The sequence below is a fragment of the Rhopilema esculentum genome, chromosome 5 (genome assembly GCF_057945365.1).
Source record: "Rhopilema esculentum isolate cy_ngs chromosome 5, ASM5794536v1, whole genome shotgun sequence".
Classification (NCBI taxonomy): domain Eukaryota; kingdom Metazoa; phylum Cnidaria; class Scyphozoa; order Rhizostomeae; family Rhizostomatidae; genus Rhopilema; species Rhopilema esculentum.
Window position 1 is genome coordinate 478,657 of NC_142819.1, and position 18,958 is coordinate 497,614.

At 36.2% G+C, this 18,958-nt stretch overlaps 1 protein-coding gene across 6 annotated transcripts; it reads right to left on the bottom strand.

Annotated features, from left to right (window-relative positions):
- Positions 1–1,978: 1,978 nt before the first annotated feature.
- LOC135690051 (cubilin) lies at positions 1,979–17,711 on the bottom strand. Of its 6 annotated transcripts, none has more exons than XM_089116296.1 (11): positions 17,579–17,711; positions 15,769–15,847; positions 15,267–15,345; positions 8,691–9,053; positions 7,947–8,303; positions 7,268–7,585; positions 6,295–6,663; positions 5,500–5,832; positions 4,511–4,867; positions 3,684–3,926; positions 1,979–2,951 (listed from the first exon to the last, which is right to left on the bottom strand). In XM_089116296.1, exons 3-11 carry the CDS (start codon positions 15,331–15,333, stop codon positions 2,770–2,772), a joined length of 2,589 nt encoding a protein of 862 aa, XP_088972422.1. In that variant the 5' UTR covers positions 15,334–15,345; positions 15,769–15,847; positions 17,579–17,711; the 3' UTR covers positions 1,979–2,769. The 6 variants fall into 6 exon arrangements, with proteins under 6 accessions (XP_088972422.1, XP_088972423.1, XP_065063566.2 ...); XM_089116297.1 differs by lacking the exon at positions 17,579–17,711 and adding an exon at positions 17,080–17,193; XM_065207494.2 differs by lacking the exon at positions 15,769–15,847 and having other exon boundaries at positions 17,579–17,710.
- Positions 17,712–18,958: the final 1,247 nt, after the last annotated feature.

Consider the following 18,958-nt stretch of genomic DNA (forward strand, 5'->3'; position numbering starts at 1 on the left):
AGTACATAGTATAGTCAAATGAACAAAAGAAAAAAGCTGCTTCAGAATCTAAAATAGTCACTGATTGGTTTGTGTGCAAACGCTTTGGTCTTTATCTTATTATTAGATATTCCATTCTGCTAGCCAAAGCCTGAAAAGCCAAAGCCTAAAAAAGTCAAAGGCATCATCTTTCTGCAGATGCATTGCTCTGCCTATAGCGAGCCGATGCGAATCAATGGCCGGAAAGCAATGCATTTCGCATGACATTCGATGCAACAGATCAACAGATAGGAAAAATCTATTTGCCATGCGCAAAGTAACCACAGGGCACCGAGCGAAATCCGCCATAATGAAATATTGCCGCCCTTATGAAATTGTTATACGCAACAATGATACCATAAACATATTTATATGTTTACTTTTGAGCAAAGGTGCAAAAAAGGAAAAAGAAGTGTGGAAGAATACAACAAACGAGATGATTTTTAGATAATTGTTAATCCTTTAAAAGGCAACGAAAAGGTTCGTACGTTTCTTCGCGTTGTTTGATAACATGTTATCAGCTAACATAAAAACATCAAATATTTGGGCTGTTCCTAAAAAACTTTAGTTTTCGTATATTTTTGTAGCTCAAAACTCACAAAACGAAAGCGTTTAATCAAATGCTAAATTTAATCTAGTCTTTTCCCAGTTAAAAAAAATCATCATTCCTTTGTCTGCACTAAAATCTTCCGGGTCCAACATGTTTTTATATCCAACCATAAAGCTTTCAGCAGTTTATTAACAGGATCAAAAGATTCCATCAAATATTGATTGAGCCTGATCATAAAATTTCGCTTCCGTTAATGTACGTATGTTTCTTGTTCATGGATTATGGTGATCTCAACCGACAGCTTGTAAAAATTGGGGAGATTTGATTGAAGGAGACTGCTTTTCAACTGTTGCTAATTTTCTAAAAAAGTCAGTGAAATTGATAATGGCACATTAAAGGTTTCGTACATTTTGAGCAACAAAGGGGTTGCTATCTGCAAAATTAAGCGTCCCTGCAATACACTCATCTTTTTATAAGAAACTTACGGTGGCCCACAACTGTCACGGCTAAAAAAAACTGCTCACTGCTATAAGAAATTGCTTACGGCTATAAGAAATTGCTTACGGCTAAAAGGAAACACTCAAGGATAAAAGAAGTTGCTCACTGGGCCTAGGTTCCTCGAACTGTACCATGGGAAGAATACGGTCAGCGGTTCTCAGCGAGTGCCACCTTTCTTCTTCGTAAAAACATGTTCTGCTATAACTGTGGGCATTCGATTTTAGATGGCAGCAAATTATGCTCCAACTGCGGAAAAGGTAGGAACTGAAAAAGTGATAATCAGCAAAATTTTGTAATAATTATTCCCTGAATGCAGAGACCGCCCTCTTTGACAGTTTGTAGTGATGCATTTATGGTATTCCAATGTACGGAAACCCATAAAACGGGGACACACTGGTATTTTTGATTTTTTTCAAACTTTCAGATTTTAGGCCGGGCAAAAGTGATAATCAACGAAATGTTGTTAGTCAGTAGTGCAGACTTCCGCTTTTTCTGTATGTTCATGGCTGGTCTGTCTTCCGCACTGGGTCCACGGAAGTGAATATTTATAATATGGTTTGAGAATTTTGGCGTACTTGCTTGTTATTTGACCATATTTCGCAGTATTTCGCAGTATTTCGCAGTATTTCGCAGTATTTCGCAGTATTTCGCAGTATTTCGCAGTATTTCGCAGTATTTCGCAGAATTTCGTTTCGTTTCGTTTCGTTTCGTTGAGTTTATTATAATAAGCCGACGTGTCAGGGATTTAAGAACCGGCAAATGTAAACATAAGCACGCGATACAATGACCAGCGGCAGACATTTCTCCTAACTGTTATTCGATGCTAAAACCGTGGCATCCAATCATCGCCTGGCGTATCAAGAAGCTAATTAGCTCGGCAGATTTACTTGCGGACATGAAATACAAAATTGCTGAGATAAAAACATATATGCAAAATCAAACTTACGAACATAGATTTTAGTTTATAATTTCAACATAAACATCTATGCGACAAATCACAACAGCCAAACGTACAGAAACGGGTCCAAGTTGATTCCAATAAAGTTAAAGTTTTCTCGAGAAATACAAACACATTCAAAAGGTCACACATGAAACACATCGCCTTCAAAACTAGTACCAGGTCTTCTTTTGTCATCATTATTTCGGCTTACACAATGGGCAATAATTTCAACATTGGACAGTTAGACAGGGTACGGTAATTCTGTTCCACAACATAGGGAGTTAATTAGAGGTGAAGTTAAAATGAAGGGTCATAGGACATTGCTTCAAGTTGCCGTACGTTTGAAAGGGGTTCTAATTTGACAAGCATGGGCTAAGGATAGACAAACTTGAAATGATTTCATATGCAATGGTTCTTGGCTTCATACCTATTCCATCAATTCTGAAAACTGAACAATTCAGTTAAGTCTGCATGTCAGTTTTCATGAGACAAGTGCTTCTATTTAGATTTTATATGATGAAAAATCTTGCAAGAATTCTACTAAATTTGACCGTTTAGCAACTTAAGGTGAAAACGTTGCTTTGCGGTCAAATTCCTTGTTTTTTTTAAATGAAAAACTGAATCTGGAATAAGTTATCGTGGTTAATTTTAATTTAACCACATAAAGTGGTACAACAAAGATTTGGAGCAGTGCAAAAACAAGGCCGTTAGTTGAATAAGTGCATTCACAATAAAACAAAAACGACTTGGTGATTCATTCGGATTACATAGCGGATTCCTGTTGATATTTTGGTTGACTATATATGTTCTGCTGATGCAATCCACTAGATCGCCGTTTGCAATACAGACGGATACCAACAACTATTAATGAAAACACAACTGAACATACACCGATTATTGTGGGAATTGCCCAAGGTGCAAGGCCGTCACCTCCACTGAATTTACCTAAGAAAATCAACTATAATTACAAACATGAAAATAAGCTTTTGGAGATTAATACAGATATAAGATATAAAATATAACTAATAGTTAAATTGGAATAAAAATACCATTGTAATAAAAATCCGAGTTTCATGTATGAGCAATCATCAGGTGTACGTATAAAAGAACACAAACTAACGGCAAGCAAGATATAACAGTAAAAACGAATAATCGAACACAATCAAACGAAGTAAATTGCATAGAGTGATAAATCGTAACAACTAGTCTAAGATTGAAAATTGCTAATAAATAGTTTTTATTGCGTCTAAATTGGCTTACAAATTGTGTTCTGTTGCTAAGTACAGATTAATATCTTTACTGTCCAGAAATTCACAAAGTTCCCTAACCAAAACCATTGGTTGAAGATGAGGCAGCAAGAACTTTTTTGGGTTTCTTAGTTATGGCATTCCTTAGTTATAAAACCCCGTAAATTCGCATAATTAGGTATATTGTTGACTGCCAGAGTCCCATTTCAACTTACTCAATCGGGGTCCAAGTTCTGTCTACAAATATTTAATTTTTTTATGAAGACGACAGTATGGTTTGCGATTCTGAATCAATCTCAAAGACTAAAACTAATGAAAATTCAAGCAAAAAGAGAAACCCGAGTTTCTTCAGAAATCCATCCAAACATTCTGGTTCTTTATACAATAAATTATCAAATGTTGAAAAAAACAAAAACAAGCGGTTACCTACCGTATTCATAGTCACAATTGGTGCCTCCGAAGTTACCAGGGCAATTGCAAATGTACTTTTTGGAGTAATAGAGGTTCGAGCAAACTCCTCCATTCTGACATGGACTTGATCCACAGAGTCCAATGTCATTGGTGCAGTTGATGCCAGCTGACAACCTACCATAGCAGTCACATTTGTATTCACCGTAAGGCAAATCGTTGCACCGGCCCTTGTTGCCACATGGCATAAGCTTCTTACAGACCTCTGCAAAAATGAGATTCAAACTTCTTTAAAATTTATGGGTTTCATAGGCATATAAATCCAAGGACAGAAATAGAAAACAGGGTTGCACATCTCCTTCTCCGCTTCTCTCTTCCATTTCTGCCCTCGAAATTTTGTGGCTCTGGTACTGAGGTAGACAGTTCACAGTGGCGGATTTGCTAACACATTCAGAAAAAGGGTAGTGCTGCATGATTAAACATGCAATTATTATTTCGCGATTCTATTTCGTTGCTAATCTTGGCTTACTTTGCAAAATAGTCAGCGCCAGAATGGGAAGGTGGAAGGAGAGGAGGGCAGAGAGGGAAATCCACTTCCTAAGAAGAACCAATGGACGGCGGGTATGGAAATCAGACAAGTTCAACATAATCTAAGTTCAGGGTAATTGTAAGGCAAAAGCTAATACTGCCATGGTTAATGGCTTTGAAAAAATTTCCACACGGAAAAATACCAATCAAGAATAACATCAACACAGAATAATACCTATGCCAGCTGCTAGCTAAAGAATGGCAGTGACAGGCATTTGAAAAAACATTATTGAATTGTAATAAAAAGCCGTCAAGACCAACCATGATTTTCAAAGAAATCCACTTTAAATCCTTTTGGCTTATTGTCCGATTGTTGGTAAGATCTGAATTCCAAATAAATTGTGCTGCTGCTTGATGTGAAAGGGTACGACCTACGGCGATATAGCGATCCCTTTATCGTGCGTGCCAGTGGAGCTGAAGAATTCAATCCATTATATATTCTGAGCTCGTCGCTTGAAATATAGGAGAACTGGAGGTCCAACTGGCGAAATATAAGCTTAACTTTGTAGCCATTTCGTACTTGAATCAGATATGAACATAACATGTTTCCTTTGTAATGAGAAGGGTAATATGGAGAGTAGAGTGTTCCATTCTGACTTGAATAGAGAAACCTGCAAGCTAAAGAAATATGCTTCGTGAACTATTGAACTATTGAGCATCCAGGTAACAAATGTTTCCTAACAAGTTCTATTATTCAATGATTGCTGTAGCTACCGCATAGCTAACACTAAAAAAGCTTCAGACAAAGGTTATTTGATAGAACCTCTTCCCAAAAGGGAGAATCAATTTTTTTTTAATTTTTGAAACAAGGATAAAACAATAATTGGGCCTGAATGGATATATATTTTGGGGAAATTGAATGAATTCTAGATGATAGAAATAGTTTAAGGAATGTTATGTTTAATCAACATCCAAATTCCTATTGTTTCTTGCCATTATTCTGTTCATTGGTCTCAACCAACCGTAAAGTGCAGCATATGGGCATGCGCATTAGGGCGAAGGCAAAATTAACATCGAATGACACTTCAAAGCATTCAATCAAATCTATATATATCATAGGTGAGTTTCATTCTCACATTTTTCGTGAGAAAACGGAAATTTTCTCCAAATTTTCTCTTCGTCTCCCCAACAACTACTAATGAATACTTCTACAAAAAGCTATGAAGATTGAGAGGAGACCCATTTAATAACAATACTATAGCAATAATGGCACAATACCTTAGTAAAATATACTACTTGTAAAGACTTACCATCATAATTGATACTATATCCTGTTTTTGCAATAGTATCATCGGACTTGAATTTTAAAATCACGGTTGAAGATTGCGAAATATAAGGGGTGACGTCATTTCCGCATCTTTTTGAAACCAATTTCTGATTAGAAATAGGTCCGTCGAAAATTTTCAAACTGTCTTTGGAACAATCTTTACTCCATTCCAGATCAAAGTGTGAGAAGTTAAGGGTGACATTGCTTCCTGGCACTCCAAGTATTTCAACAGTACATGACAGCCTATTTGAATACTGATTCGGAAAGCCTTGAGAGCTAATTTTGTTTTTTGTAAAGTCATAGGTTTTGTTGCAACCTGCAAAAGAAACAGCCTGAAATAGATTGATGACACTTGTTTGGTTAGGAGAGAGTTATTCAACGGTTCGAAAAAAGAAATTTGCAGAAAGCAAAGAAAGCTGAATATGAATTGAGACTTTTGTCCAATGGTGTGGTAGTTTTTTGGTCACGAGTAAAACTAGATGTTAAACGTTCATATGATCAAATCACTTTCAGAGGCTACGTAAAGCGCGTTACTCAACAGATTGCTATATTAAAGTTGTTCATCTTTCAATATACAAATACCCTAATTATAAATTATACAGCGCCACCTACGCAAAAATGAGTCGTTTTGATATAAAAGGATGCAAAATTAACAATTAAAATTATACTGTATAGCTATCAGAAAACCGAAGATTAATCAGAAATAGCACAATTGAATGTTTACACGATAATTTCCAAAAGGAATTCTTGCATGCAAAAGTACAAGACAAATACCTACTAATAGATGTTCGCAAAAAGTATGCCCGGAATCCTTTTGCAGTAACCCTGTCATTGGATCGGAATTGAACAAACATTTCTTTGCCACTGGCAATCACACTTCGTCTACGAGTAGATCCACAAAACTTTTCTAGAATGTTTGCATTTGCGTCAGGTCCGTCATACACAGACAGGCTGTCAGCTTCACACGATGGGCTCCATTCCAGATCCAAACTCGTTATGAAGAGGTATGTAGTGTACTTTTTATCCTCCTCATCTGATGATACGAGCATTGTATAATTGCAAACCATATTATTCGTATAATTACTAGGAAAGCTATTCGATGCAAAGTCGTCAGAAAATTTCTTGTCACGAAACACTAAATTGCAGCCTGAAAAGAAGAATCATAACGATCAATTCAGACATGTTTTTGGGTATGTAAAAACAAATACATAGAATTGGATTAGCAGTTTTAAGATTATCCAAGACACTTAATTGCTGTAGAATGTCCATATCTTCTTAAATTCAAAAGTTCTCATGACTTTTCCAATTTTTCTTGAGTTCCTTTCTTCGATTATATATTAGTTAATGAATTGAAATTCCCTATTTCCACAAAAATACAAGTATTTGGAAACGAAGTCTTCATTTTATTTTCCTCACAAATTCAAATTCAAATACCCGGGGAAAGCAGTTTGCCCTGATGCCATTACGGATATAGTGTAATTCGGCAGCCTACAAAAAGATGGTACCAATGTTGTATAAACAAGAGGTCTACAAACATATAACCCGGTATCATGTCATGGTTGTCTCGAATCAATATAGTGTAAAAGGGTAATTTACAAAAATTAAAAACTCTTTTGTAGATTGAAATGCGTATAGTACCCACAATGTGTAAGGGGGTTATTAACAACAATACAAAATACTGGCATAGTTGCAACAGTGTAAAAAAGGTCTTAACTGTACCCTTCATTTTTGGAAATATAGAAAGCACTAACCATTTGTTGAGTTGTAGTCAATGTAAAAGCCACTGTAGTCGCTGTTGTTTTGAGAATGAAAGGTAACCTTAACTGCGTTTCCGGACGAATAATAGGTAGAGTAGGGAAGAAAACCGGTAGAAATATCCGAGCCGTTCCTTTTTTCCACAATTTGAACAAACTTTGCTACCCGTTGCATATCAAAAGATGGATTTAGGAAGATAAGTTTGCCCTTTTCAGTGTCGATTTTGTAGCTACAGTTGACGTACTCTGGATAAAGACTTCCATACAGTGGTGAATAAATTCTACCAGATGCTCCATTGAAAACTTTATCACAGCCTTTGGAAAACAATAAAAGAAATTATTTCAATAGTCAGTTCTCCTTGAAAAAGTGGTTTTTGCCTTTATTTATTTTAATATCATCTTTTAAATGAATCAACAATTATTTTGCTTCGAAAGCCTACAACTTCATTACTTTTTCGTAGATACAAAAACCATATTCAAAATCTTCCAAAGAGGAATGAGAGAAAAGGAGTGCCCTACAAAAATTATATTCAGACCATTTTTATGCCGGAACCAAATTCGATATGATCATTAAACATTAAACTAATTGTATATAACATAAGAAAATAACAAGAAATAGGCCAAAAATTCCCAAATCGTATGAAGGGGAAATGAAAGACAGAATGTGCTAACCAACCTTTCATTCCAATAGAGTAATATATTTGAAAGCCAAGATCTTTTTTAACCGTTGTTGTTGTTATAAACGAAGCCATGTAGCTCATCGTTATAACATTTGTTGATGACAGGTAGGATTGGAACTGCTTTCCACAAACATTAGCCACTGATTTTCCAGAATCGAATTCTCCATCCTTGATATCTAATGGGCTGCTCTCACAGGTAATGTCACTTCCAAAGCGGGAGAAAAACAGATGGATTTTCATTCCATTTGCAGCTTTTATGCGGTAGGTGTAGTTGAATTGATGAGGAAAAGAATTCACTAAAAAATGAGGAGATACAACAAGCCCTTCTTGTGCACTAAGCTCCATCTTGAGACCTGAAAAAAATTCAATTAAATCCTCAATTATCAAAACGTTATCGTGATAGACAATAAAATGTTCATGAATATCCATTTCTTTTTGACAATGTTTCAAAAGATAAAATTTTATCAATTTTTTATCAAATTTTTAGATGATTTTGTTAGACAATGTCCAAGAAATTTTAGTCTGTCTTGGAAAATTAGTTTCTATGTAAACAAAAAGGAGTATGATAACAGAGCGGACACAAGTTTTACATTGCAAAAGCGGACATGTTCTCACCCTAGCAAACCTCGTAGAATTCTTACCCTAGCAAACTTCTACCATTTGGTTTGAAGTTTGCAATCTAAAGTCTAAAACTCAGCAGCTACGACGAGCTAATTCATCATCAATATAGGATTTCAAACCTTCGAGCACTTTGAACCGAAGTTTGAATTTAAAAGCCGTCCGCCTGTTCCTAGCTCTGTACACAAGACGAACGTTGCTCTGCCGGGATACATAAGGAATGTATATCCCTTTATTTCCAAAGCAATAATACGCCGTTCTCGACCATTTCCCTTGCCACAGCTCGTAGATCTTAAGACCTCCAGATAAACATCCTGCTGCCCGATATGAATCAGTCGGAAGAATTTCTAGAAACTGCAGCTGAATGTGCTTTCCTTCCAAGGCGGTAATCATATACTGGCATCGAATTGAATCTTGAGAAGGAGGATAAGGAAATTCAGGGGATGATATCTCGCCACTGGTTGCAACGAAGTTGAAGTCACAATCTGAGGAAAATAAGTAAATTAAGAATGAAAAGTTGGAATAGAAATGTCAGGTACAGATCTAATTGAAAAGAGAAAGAACTGAAGACGAAATTTTTACGTAGTCTTTTAGTTAGAAAGATGTTTAAAAGGAGAAAAGTATTCGTGGGAGTTATCATTCATTCTTATATAACATTGAAACTGCAATTGCTAGAGTGCTTTATCTTCTAAGATATGATGCTAACTTCTCTAAAAACTAGTAACAATTTTACAAAAAAAAAACGATATTTGGAGTCTATTAGGTTCCACAAGTCCGCTATTCGGTCCCCCACACCCATGCGAAAGTGTCTGGGGGTATCGAAACGCATAGCAAAACGACACTATGCAAAAATGTCCCCTCTATAAAACAATAGGGGGACACTTTTGCATAACAAAACTGTATTCAAAAGTGTCCCCTCTATAAAACAATAGGGGGACACTTTTGCATAACAAAACTGTATGCAAAAGTGCCCGGGGGACCGAAATGCATAGAAAAACGACACTATGCAAAAATGTCCCCTCTATAAAACAGTAGGGGGACAATTTTACATAACAAAACTGTATGCGAAAGTGTCAGGAGGACCGAAACGCATACAAAAACGACACTATGCAAAAGTATCCCCTCTATAAAACAATAGGGGGAACCTTTGCATAACAAAACTGTATGCGAAAGTGCCCGGGGGGACCGAAATGCATAGAAAAACGACACTATGCAAAAGTGTTCCCTCTATAAAACAATAGGGGGAGACTTTAATATAACAAAACTGTATGCGAAAGTGTCAGGAGGACCGAAACGCATACAAAAACGACACTATGCAAAAGTCTCCCCTCTATAAAACAATAGGGGGACACTTTTACATAACAAAACTGTATGCGAAAGTGTCAGGAGGACCGAAACGCATAGCAAAACGACACTATGCAAAAGTCTCCCCTCTATAAAACAATAGGGGGAACCTTTGCATAACAAAACTGTATGCGAAAGTGCCCGGGGGGCCCGAAACGCATAGCAAAACGACACTATGCAAAAGTGTTCCCTCTATAGAACACTATAAAACAAGAAGGGGACATTCGCCTAAAAACTGATTGCCCTATCAAAAACTGATTGCCCTATATAAGAGGTCAATAATTGAAATATTTCTCTGGTTAAGTGATAAATTGTTAAATAATTCATCAAAATGTCTTATTTTAAAAAGTGATAAGATCAATAAAATACAATTGAATTTCTTCAAATTTGTAATGGTGTAACTGTTGCTTCAGTGCAATTACCATCACATTTATTAGTTTCTTTCAAATTATTGGCTAAAAACCATTCTTAGCAAAACATGTTGCTAATGTCACATTGCAAACAGTGAAACAGTGAAATTGTAGAAAATATCGCGATAATTGAATGGAAACAAAGTAATGTTTATTCGTAACTGGATGGCGAAAATTTAAGGGAATCGTAAAAAACTTTATTTACATCTGATAAAGAGAGAAAATTACAGCTCAAGAGGTATGACCATTGACATAGGAACATAGCATACAGTGGAATCTCATTACAAAGAACCCCGGATATAATGAACTTCCTATATAACGAACTGTTTTCTGGCTCCCTTCAGAAATCGTTATATAGGGATTCCACTGTATTTGTTATGTTAAATAAAATCAATAGGTAAAACCAACCTATAATTTCATATTCGTGTGAGACCATGCTATCCAGTATTTCGGTCTTGGCTATCGTTAGCAGACGTATCGTCTTATAATGCGATTCGAGGTGCACACAAATTTTAATCCAGGGTATACATTCCACAGCAAAGTTCCAAATGGCAAAGTCAGAGAAAGAGTGGGTGGGACATTTCGGTATAATTGATTTTGTATTTCGTCGTGTTCCGATGAGAAAATTTTGGGAAGGGGTAATGTAATATTTTAGGAAATTATTTTACCTAATTTGATGTAACCAAAAATTAGTCTTAAGCGTATCCTACTGGTAAAATAGCTACTTTCTGGGGTTAAAAAGGGGAAATAATGTTTTCAACTTTTAACGTCGACAAATAATTAATTTTATTCAGACTCTTTGATATCAGAAGGAATAATGTAATTCTTTGTAAAAAAAGTTCTATGACTCAAGACCAACATACATGGCTGAAAACAACAATTACCAAAATGTCAGAATAGAAAAGGAAGAAATTATCGATGTCATAAAACACCTACCAAAGAGTAAAGCGACTGGCGTAGACCAAATTCCAGCGGAATTATTACAACATTTGGGAGAAGAAGGACTAAATTCCATCACCAACATCATAAACGACTGCTACAATACAGGCATTTTGCCGGAGGATTTTCTGCAATCTACATTTGTCACTATTCCAAAAGCACCTAACACAACACTTTGCAACGAACACCGTACAATCAGTTTGATATCACATGCTTCCAAAATACTGCTACAGATTATGAAAAGAAGAATAACACCCTTAGCAGAAAGGAGACTTGGTGAGAACAAGTTCGCATTCAGGAAAAGGAAAGAAACAAGAGATGGTATTTGTCATCTCCGTATACTCAGTGAAAGAATGATCGAAAAAAAGAAGAAAATATTTATCTGCTTCATTGACTACACAAAAGCCTTCGATCGAGTCAACCACAATAAATTGATAGAAGTTTTTGAAAAATATGACATACCACAAGAAGAAAAAAGGTTAATCAGCAATCTATATTGGAGCCAAACAGCAGTAGTGAGAACTATCAACGGAGAGTCAAGAAGTTTCAAGATAAAAAAGGTGTACGACAGGGTTGCAGCCAATCACCAATTCTATTCGATATGTATAGCGAAGAACTTATCCAGGAAGCTTTAGATGACACAAGAGGAATCAAAGTAAATGGTGTCACAATAACTAATATTAGATGTGCTGACGACACGATCATCATCGCAGAAACAGAACACGATCTCCAAGTAATGATAACGAGTTCAAATGAAACATGCAAGAACTACGGGATGGAATTAAATGCTAAAAAGACCAAAGTAATGGTCATCGAAAAATTTCCGGGAACAAAAATCCAAATAACATCAGGAAAGACTGTTTTAGAACAAGTAAAAAGCTACTGCTATCTAGGATCACAAATCACAGAGGATGGACGCTGCACAGACGAAATAAGTAAAAGGACAGCAATTGCTAAGATTGCATTCCAACAACAAAAAGAATTGTTCAACAGTAACATCAACAGGAAAACGAAAATGAACCTCCTGAAAACATATGTCTGGTCTGTTTTTATTTGTGGATGCGAGGCATGGACTATTGGGAAAGAAATGATGGACAAGATTCGGGCATTCGAGATGTGATGTTATAGAAGATTGTTGAAGATCAGGTGGACAGATAGGGTTTCCAACGAAGAAGTGCTTTGAAGAATGAATGTAGCCCGTATGCTTCTTACCATCATAGCGTCATGTGGCAAGAGGATCAAGTGGAGCAGTTTTTTGTAACATCGTGAAGGGGTACATTGAAGGAAAAAGATCTAGCGGTAGGCAAAGAAGGACTTGGATGGACGATATTGAAGAGTGGGTTAACATCCAGAATTATGGTATCCTGAAAAGTAGGTGTAGTGACAGGGTTTGTTGGAGGACCAAGGTTAGCAACCTACGGACCTTGAAATTTGAGGGAAAATTGCAATTTATAGACTTCTTTTACTGAAACATTTTGTATCGAAATACTACAAAATACTACAACTAAATAGCATTTCAAACCCTTCAAATCAAACCCTTGTGCATATTATGTTGTATGGTGACAAAAGATTTTCAGATGATGAAAATAAAAAAATCTTGGAATCAACGCTAAAATTCATTCATACATCAGAAGGTTTCTTGTAGCACCAGAAAATACCACAATTGTTTAACTTATCTAATATTTCCTTGTTCTCTATTTATCTTTTAGCATTAAATGTATAGTAATGTAGAATCAGCATTAAAGACCACACCAAAATCTTGTCCAAATTTTATCTTCTTTTCAAGTGGTAGCCTCTTTGTCTTTTGATCGAACCAGCAATCTGCACGGACTAAACAGGATTTTGGTATAGCCTTTGGCGCTACTGTATTGTTTTTTGTTAAGGTCAATCGGTAGCCATGCCTACCATGCTCCCATTGGCATCGTCTTTGTTATCTTGTTCTTGTAAAATGTACTTTTTTAGACTGTGTATAAAAAAGGAAACATCTTGTCTCCAAAAATCAGAACAGCACCCAAAGGTTCTTTTGCCAAAAAAAATTGCAGCCCCCGTACCCACCGTAGGATGGTCTCCAGTTAGTAACTAATCTTTTTATATTGAGATTTTGTATGAAATATCAGTTGTAAACTTCTTCACTCCCTTTATTTTTTCAAAACCACCACAATTTCCTTTACCTCTTCTGACATACACTGAAAGGCTAAGTGGCCATATTGAACTTTGTAATACCCCCATTTTTCATTGAAATCTGTTATTTGTTTGCCAAACAGGGAAATACCTAGGCATTAGCTATCTTTGATGCGGCTAACACAGTTGATTTTGTGCATTTTATATCCATATGCATTTATTCTTATCATATCCATGAGTAATATTATTGATATGTTCTTCTTAAATAGGTCTTGCTAATGAAAGTTAAGAACCACAAAATTAAACTAACATTGTAGCCTCTGAACAGGTTAGAAGGTTTGATAAAGGTCTCCCAAAAACTCTGAAGAAAGGTCTGAGGAAAGGTTTGAAGAAAGTTCTGAAGAAAGGTCCGAAAAAAGGTCTGAAGAAAGGTCTGAAGAAAGGTCTGAAGAAGGGTCTGAAAAAAGGTCTGAAGAAAGGTCTGAAGAAAGGTCTGAAGAAGGGTCTGAAGAAAGGTCTGAAGAAAGGTCTGAAGAAAGGTCTGAAGAAAAGTCTGAAGAAAGGTCTGAAGAAAGGTCTAAAGAAAGGTCTGAAGAAGGGTCTGAAGAAGGGTCTGAAGAAGGGTCTGAAGAAAGGTCTGAAGAAAGGTCTGAAGAAAGGTCTGAAGAAAGGTCTGAAGAAGGGTCTGAAGGAGGGTCTGAAGAAGGGTCTGAAGAAAGGTCTGAAGTAAAGGTCTGAAGAAAGGTCTGCAGAAGGTTCTGAAGAAAGGTCTGAAGAAAGGTCTGAAGAAAGGTCTGGAGAAGGGTCTGAAGAAGGGTCTGAAGAAAGGTCTGAAGAAGGGTCTGAAGAAAGGTCTGAAGAAAGGTCTGAAGAAAGGTCTGAAGAAAGGTCTGGAGAAGGGTCTGAAGAAAGGTCTGAAGAAAGGTCTGAAGAAATGTCTGAAGAAGGGTCTGAAGAAAGGTCTGAAGAAAGGTCTGAAGTAAGGTCTGAAGAAAGGTCTGGAGAAAGGTCTGAAGAAGGGTCTGAAGAAAGGTCTGAAGAAAGGTCTTACAAAAACTTTGAAGCATACACATCTATACTTTGCCTACCTTGTCTCTTAGTTGAAGGGCAAGGATGCAAAAATTCCACCTTGATTCTAGAGACTTGAAATTATTTTTCAGAGGTGTCAGAAAGTTTTTGATGGAGGGGCTGGCCCTTTTAACATTGGATAGAATAGATAGATCTTCCCTGTCCAATGCATGCATGCTTCAAGGGGGCACTAGCCCCCTTGTTAAGAATTGTTGGCCTGAGATCCTTCTAATAGAAGACATTTAGTAATGAGTTCCATATCGTAATATCAAATTCACCGTTTATAACTCAACTAACTATCAACAGCAAAACGCAGGAACGTCTTTTTAAGAAATCTATTGTGAAATATAAACAATGTGTGTTCGCACTTTGTGTGAAAAGAACTACAATGTGTCATTGTTTTGTTCATTGTAAAGCTAAATATTTTATTCTCAACACCCCTAGCTTTCAGAAGCAAGATCTTGGAATCACAATGAAATGGAAATTATTAAAGCAATGTCAATATTCACGATAAATTTTATTATATATTTTTCAATTTGTAGCAAGGCTTAGGCCAAACAGAGCAGTGATGAATAAAATATATTGTCAACATTGATTGTAGAAATGAGAGAGTGTCACTAAACCATCAGTTTTGCCACAATTTCATGAATCAACCTGATGGGCCTAAAATTTTCAAATTTGATTTCAAATCAAATTAAATCAGTAAGCAAGTTTTTGAGAGATGACCAGGCCCTGAAGATATCACTCTTGCATTTAATTTCAATTAAGTTTGAAAAAAATTAAAAAGAATGAGAGAAAAATTTAATTGCAACTTGCCTGAACACAATATGCTTGTTAAAGCACATAAATTAAATGCACAGAATACAAGAAAGTAAGTCATCATACATCAACTGTCCTGAAAAAACAGAGATAAGATAGAATATATAGAAAAAACACAACAAGAAAAGAAACCTTAAATTGTTGTGTGTTGTCAAACTTATATTGCCCTTTTATGGCTCAAGATAGGATTTTCAATATGAAATAAAATAATCCTCATGAAGGAAATTCTTTTTTAGGATTAGTCTAGGCTTCTTATTTGGAATCAATGCCTGTAAGTTTACCGAAGAGAAAATCCCACGTGCCACGTTTTATACATTCTTGTGAAAATCCTAAAAAAAACTTTTTCAGCAATTGTAGTTAAAAGGGTCGTTTCCCATGTTCTCTGGGAGACTGAAGGGCATGGCTACAGGAAATTTGGGCCCCAGCTGCCTCTCGGCGTCCTTGCCTATACCTTATAACCTAACTCACTGAAATCTAGACAAACTATTCAATTAAGTACCTTGTTCATGAATCTAAACCAATCTTTATCTAATGATCTGAGCAATTCAGTTCAGTTCCATTCATTCATCTTCTACCCACTGTGAAAAAATGATGAATACTAGAAGTCTGTTCACTGTAAGATTAAACTAAACACATTGCTTTAGGCAGATATAAATCACACACAGAATTAAAACCTATTTAATTGTGTAATATTACCATGCTAGGCTTATTAATAGCTGTTTCTGTGGTATAATGGTTATTGTTGAGCAGTAATGTTGTGATGCTGATGCTTGGGGTAGTTTTATATTGAAGTTTAATACAGCATGGCTTAACCCTTGTATTGCTTGTTATTTATTGTTCTGTATCCAGTGACACAAACACTGCAGTTTCTATCTTCTCCTTTACTTAATTCAAGTCAGTAAATTTTGATTTATTTTGTAAAACTGCAACAAAAGTGATGTGACTATATACTTTTAATTAAAGTGATCATGTATTTTTCCTTTTTTGGCTTGAGCAGTTGTGCTCATATCAACTCTATTTAAAGCCTTTGACATCCTTTGTTTTTTAATAGATTGTCTTTGAAATAAATCTGAGACACAGGTGAATAAAAGTTAAAGACTTGCTATCTAAAGGCTGTAAGATCCAGAAATTGATAAACAAAATTTGACCAAGATCTCAGTTTTCATTCTCACAAACTGTGAGATTTTGAATTGGCAATGAAGTAGTTCTGTTTTTTTATAAATAGTTCTGTTTGCTCAGCAAGCATAGGGAAAAGCAATTAACTTGCAGTTAAAGATTCTCCATGGCCCTGAACTAATTTAAGTTATTGAAGTTGGTCTAGTGCAATAGTTTTGTAGTATAGGAAACCATTCCCTTTACATCTTACTGATTTGCTGAATCATCTTTCTCAGATTAGTTTGAAAGATTTTGACTTAGTTAAGATGGGCCTAACAATGTATCTGGATGCTCTGTTGTATCTCAAAAAGTATCTCAGCAAAACTGATGCTATGCTTTTAATATAGACACTGTATCCATGAAATATCAAAATTATTCAATTATCAATTTGCCAAAAGATATAGCGATAAGCTCTTTCATCTTACCAAAATTCTCTACTGGAATACAACGATGATTAGGCTTACGGTGGCTTAAAGATAAATAATGTCAGAATCTTGATAAGAAACAAGACCTTCTGCGGTATAAGACAGAATTTCACAAAGAGCAAAATTAAAAAGCTAGTTTGCAGAGCATGTTCCACTCAAGATGCAGGCATGGTAATGCTGAAAAGTAGACCTTTTAAGTAATAAAATGAAAAAATTGTATATTGTCAAACCTGATATATCATATCGTGATGCAATTTAGTGCATTTTTCAAAAGTTGATTTTTAGTCAAATATTGCTGTCAATTCGATCAGTCAGTTAAGTCAGTCATTGCAAGTTATTTTTTTCTGGTTTTTATTGGCCGGCCTACCTATTGTTTAGCCCTGTGTTCTTCCAGGAAAGAGGACACAGAATGGAAACCCTCGTTTCGGCTTGGAGGCGAGGCTTGTGGTTTCAATGTTTTGTCCAAATAATTTTGGTTTAGTCCATAGTTAGAGATAGGCATAGGGTAATGGTTTAGTCACACACTGTGACACAGGTAGATGTAATTCCAACTGTTTCACAGGGCTGCCTTGTTTGCCTCAAGTAAATAGGTGGGCACGCACGTAAATGTTTTCAAAGGAATTGGAATAATCCTATAACTCAATGTTTTTGTTATCAGTTATCGCAAATGTATTTAGCACTCTAATTGTACAAATACTGACAGAAATTGCAATAAATTGAGTGTCTTACCTTATAATGTACAACTTATCGCGAAATTTTCACCACAATCCTTCTTTTTTAACAAATTTCGAAATCCACAAAGAAACACAGCAGCGCAGACAGAGAAGCACAGAAGGAGAAGGACAGAAGCCGCACCCGTCACAGGGAGTCTAGATAATCAAGTAAAGGTTGCTAAAGCCCTGGTCAAACGCATCCAACATTTCATCCAACATGCAGAAAACCAATGTTGGACAAAATAATGGATGCGTTTGACCACCCGCTGAAAAATATCAACGAACTTTCTAATTTTTTGGGAATAAATGCTGGATGTAATGTTGGATGCGTTTGACCGGGGCTTAACTAGCCAGTTAAGCCCCGGTCATATGCGTTTTGGTACCCAGGGTACCAGACTCACTATGTATAAAATATTTTATATAGTGAGTCTGGTACCCAGGGTAGCGTTTTGGTAACCTCATGCATTTCGGCCCGGGCACTCAAACGCATGGCAATTTTAGTTATACAAAATCCAGACCCCTTTGCAGTCGCGGTTGAATTTCTGATTACAACAACAACAAGTTTTGTCAGATTAATTTTCGGCGGATAAATTTCGTCGAAAAATTTTCGGACAACTTTTCAGAATTTCGTCGTGGATATTTCACACAAACCTAGCGCCATATTACCAAAATCTTAAGAGGCAAGTCCCATAGGTACCGGCCTCGTGGAGACTTGTGGGGTTTGAGCAACCGCTCGGAGTTTCGCTCAACCCCCCAGGCAGCTTTTCACACAGAACTGCATGTCAGGAAAACCAAATTAAAGCGGTATATTTCCTCAGTTTATGCGAAGGTGGGGTAAGAAAATTACACTTAAAGCATTCAAAGAGTGTAATTAAAAGTATAACTGTGAATGAAAGTATAATATTCGGAAAGCACAAGACAATCTCCAACAAGAATAGTTGGTGTCGAAATTGTGCCTTCCGTAGAGTTCGAAATGTGGGGTGAAAATTTGAGGTGAAAATGGGGAGGGGTTGGGCAGAGGCGAGTTGAGCAGGGAACATTGGGTTCCTCACCCATCTGGACCCAAGATAAAGTCGTTTTCAATCGAAACTCAAAAGGTTTTTTGCAATTAGGGGTGGCGCCCGCCCCCTCGCTACGCCACTGAGTTAGAACTACTTTATCGAACGATGGTGAAAACGAAGTTAATATTTGTTTCAGGTTACTAAACAAAAACCGTTAGCAAATTATATGCCATAAGGAAAATGACGTAATTGACATTGAATAGATAAAAAGAATACATAAATTTGATTCTTGACTTTTGAATTTGTTGAAGAAAATTTCATTAATATATTTGTCACAGCAAAATTTTTATAGTTAATGTATCTAAAAATCAATTTTGGCCTAAGCACCTAAGTAG

Coding starts and splice junctions, on each gene's coding strand:
- LOC135690051 (XM_089116296.1), bottom strand. CDS start 15,333: ATGATGACTTACTTTCTTGTATTCTGTGCATTTAATTTATGTGCTTTA. Junction 5,833..6,294: donor CTTTTTGCGAACATCTATTA/GTAGGTATTTGT, acceptor TTTCTTTTGCAG/GTTGCAACAAAACCTATGAC. Junction 4,868..5,499: donor ATATAGTATCAATTATGATG/GTAAGTCTTTAC, acceptor ATATTTCTTTAG/CTTGCAGGTTTCTCTATTCA.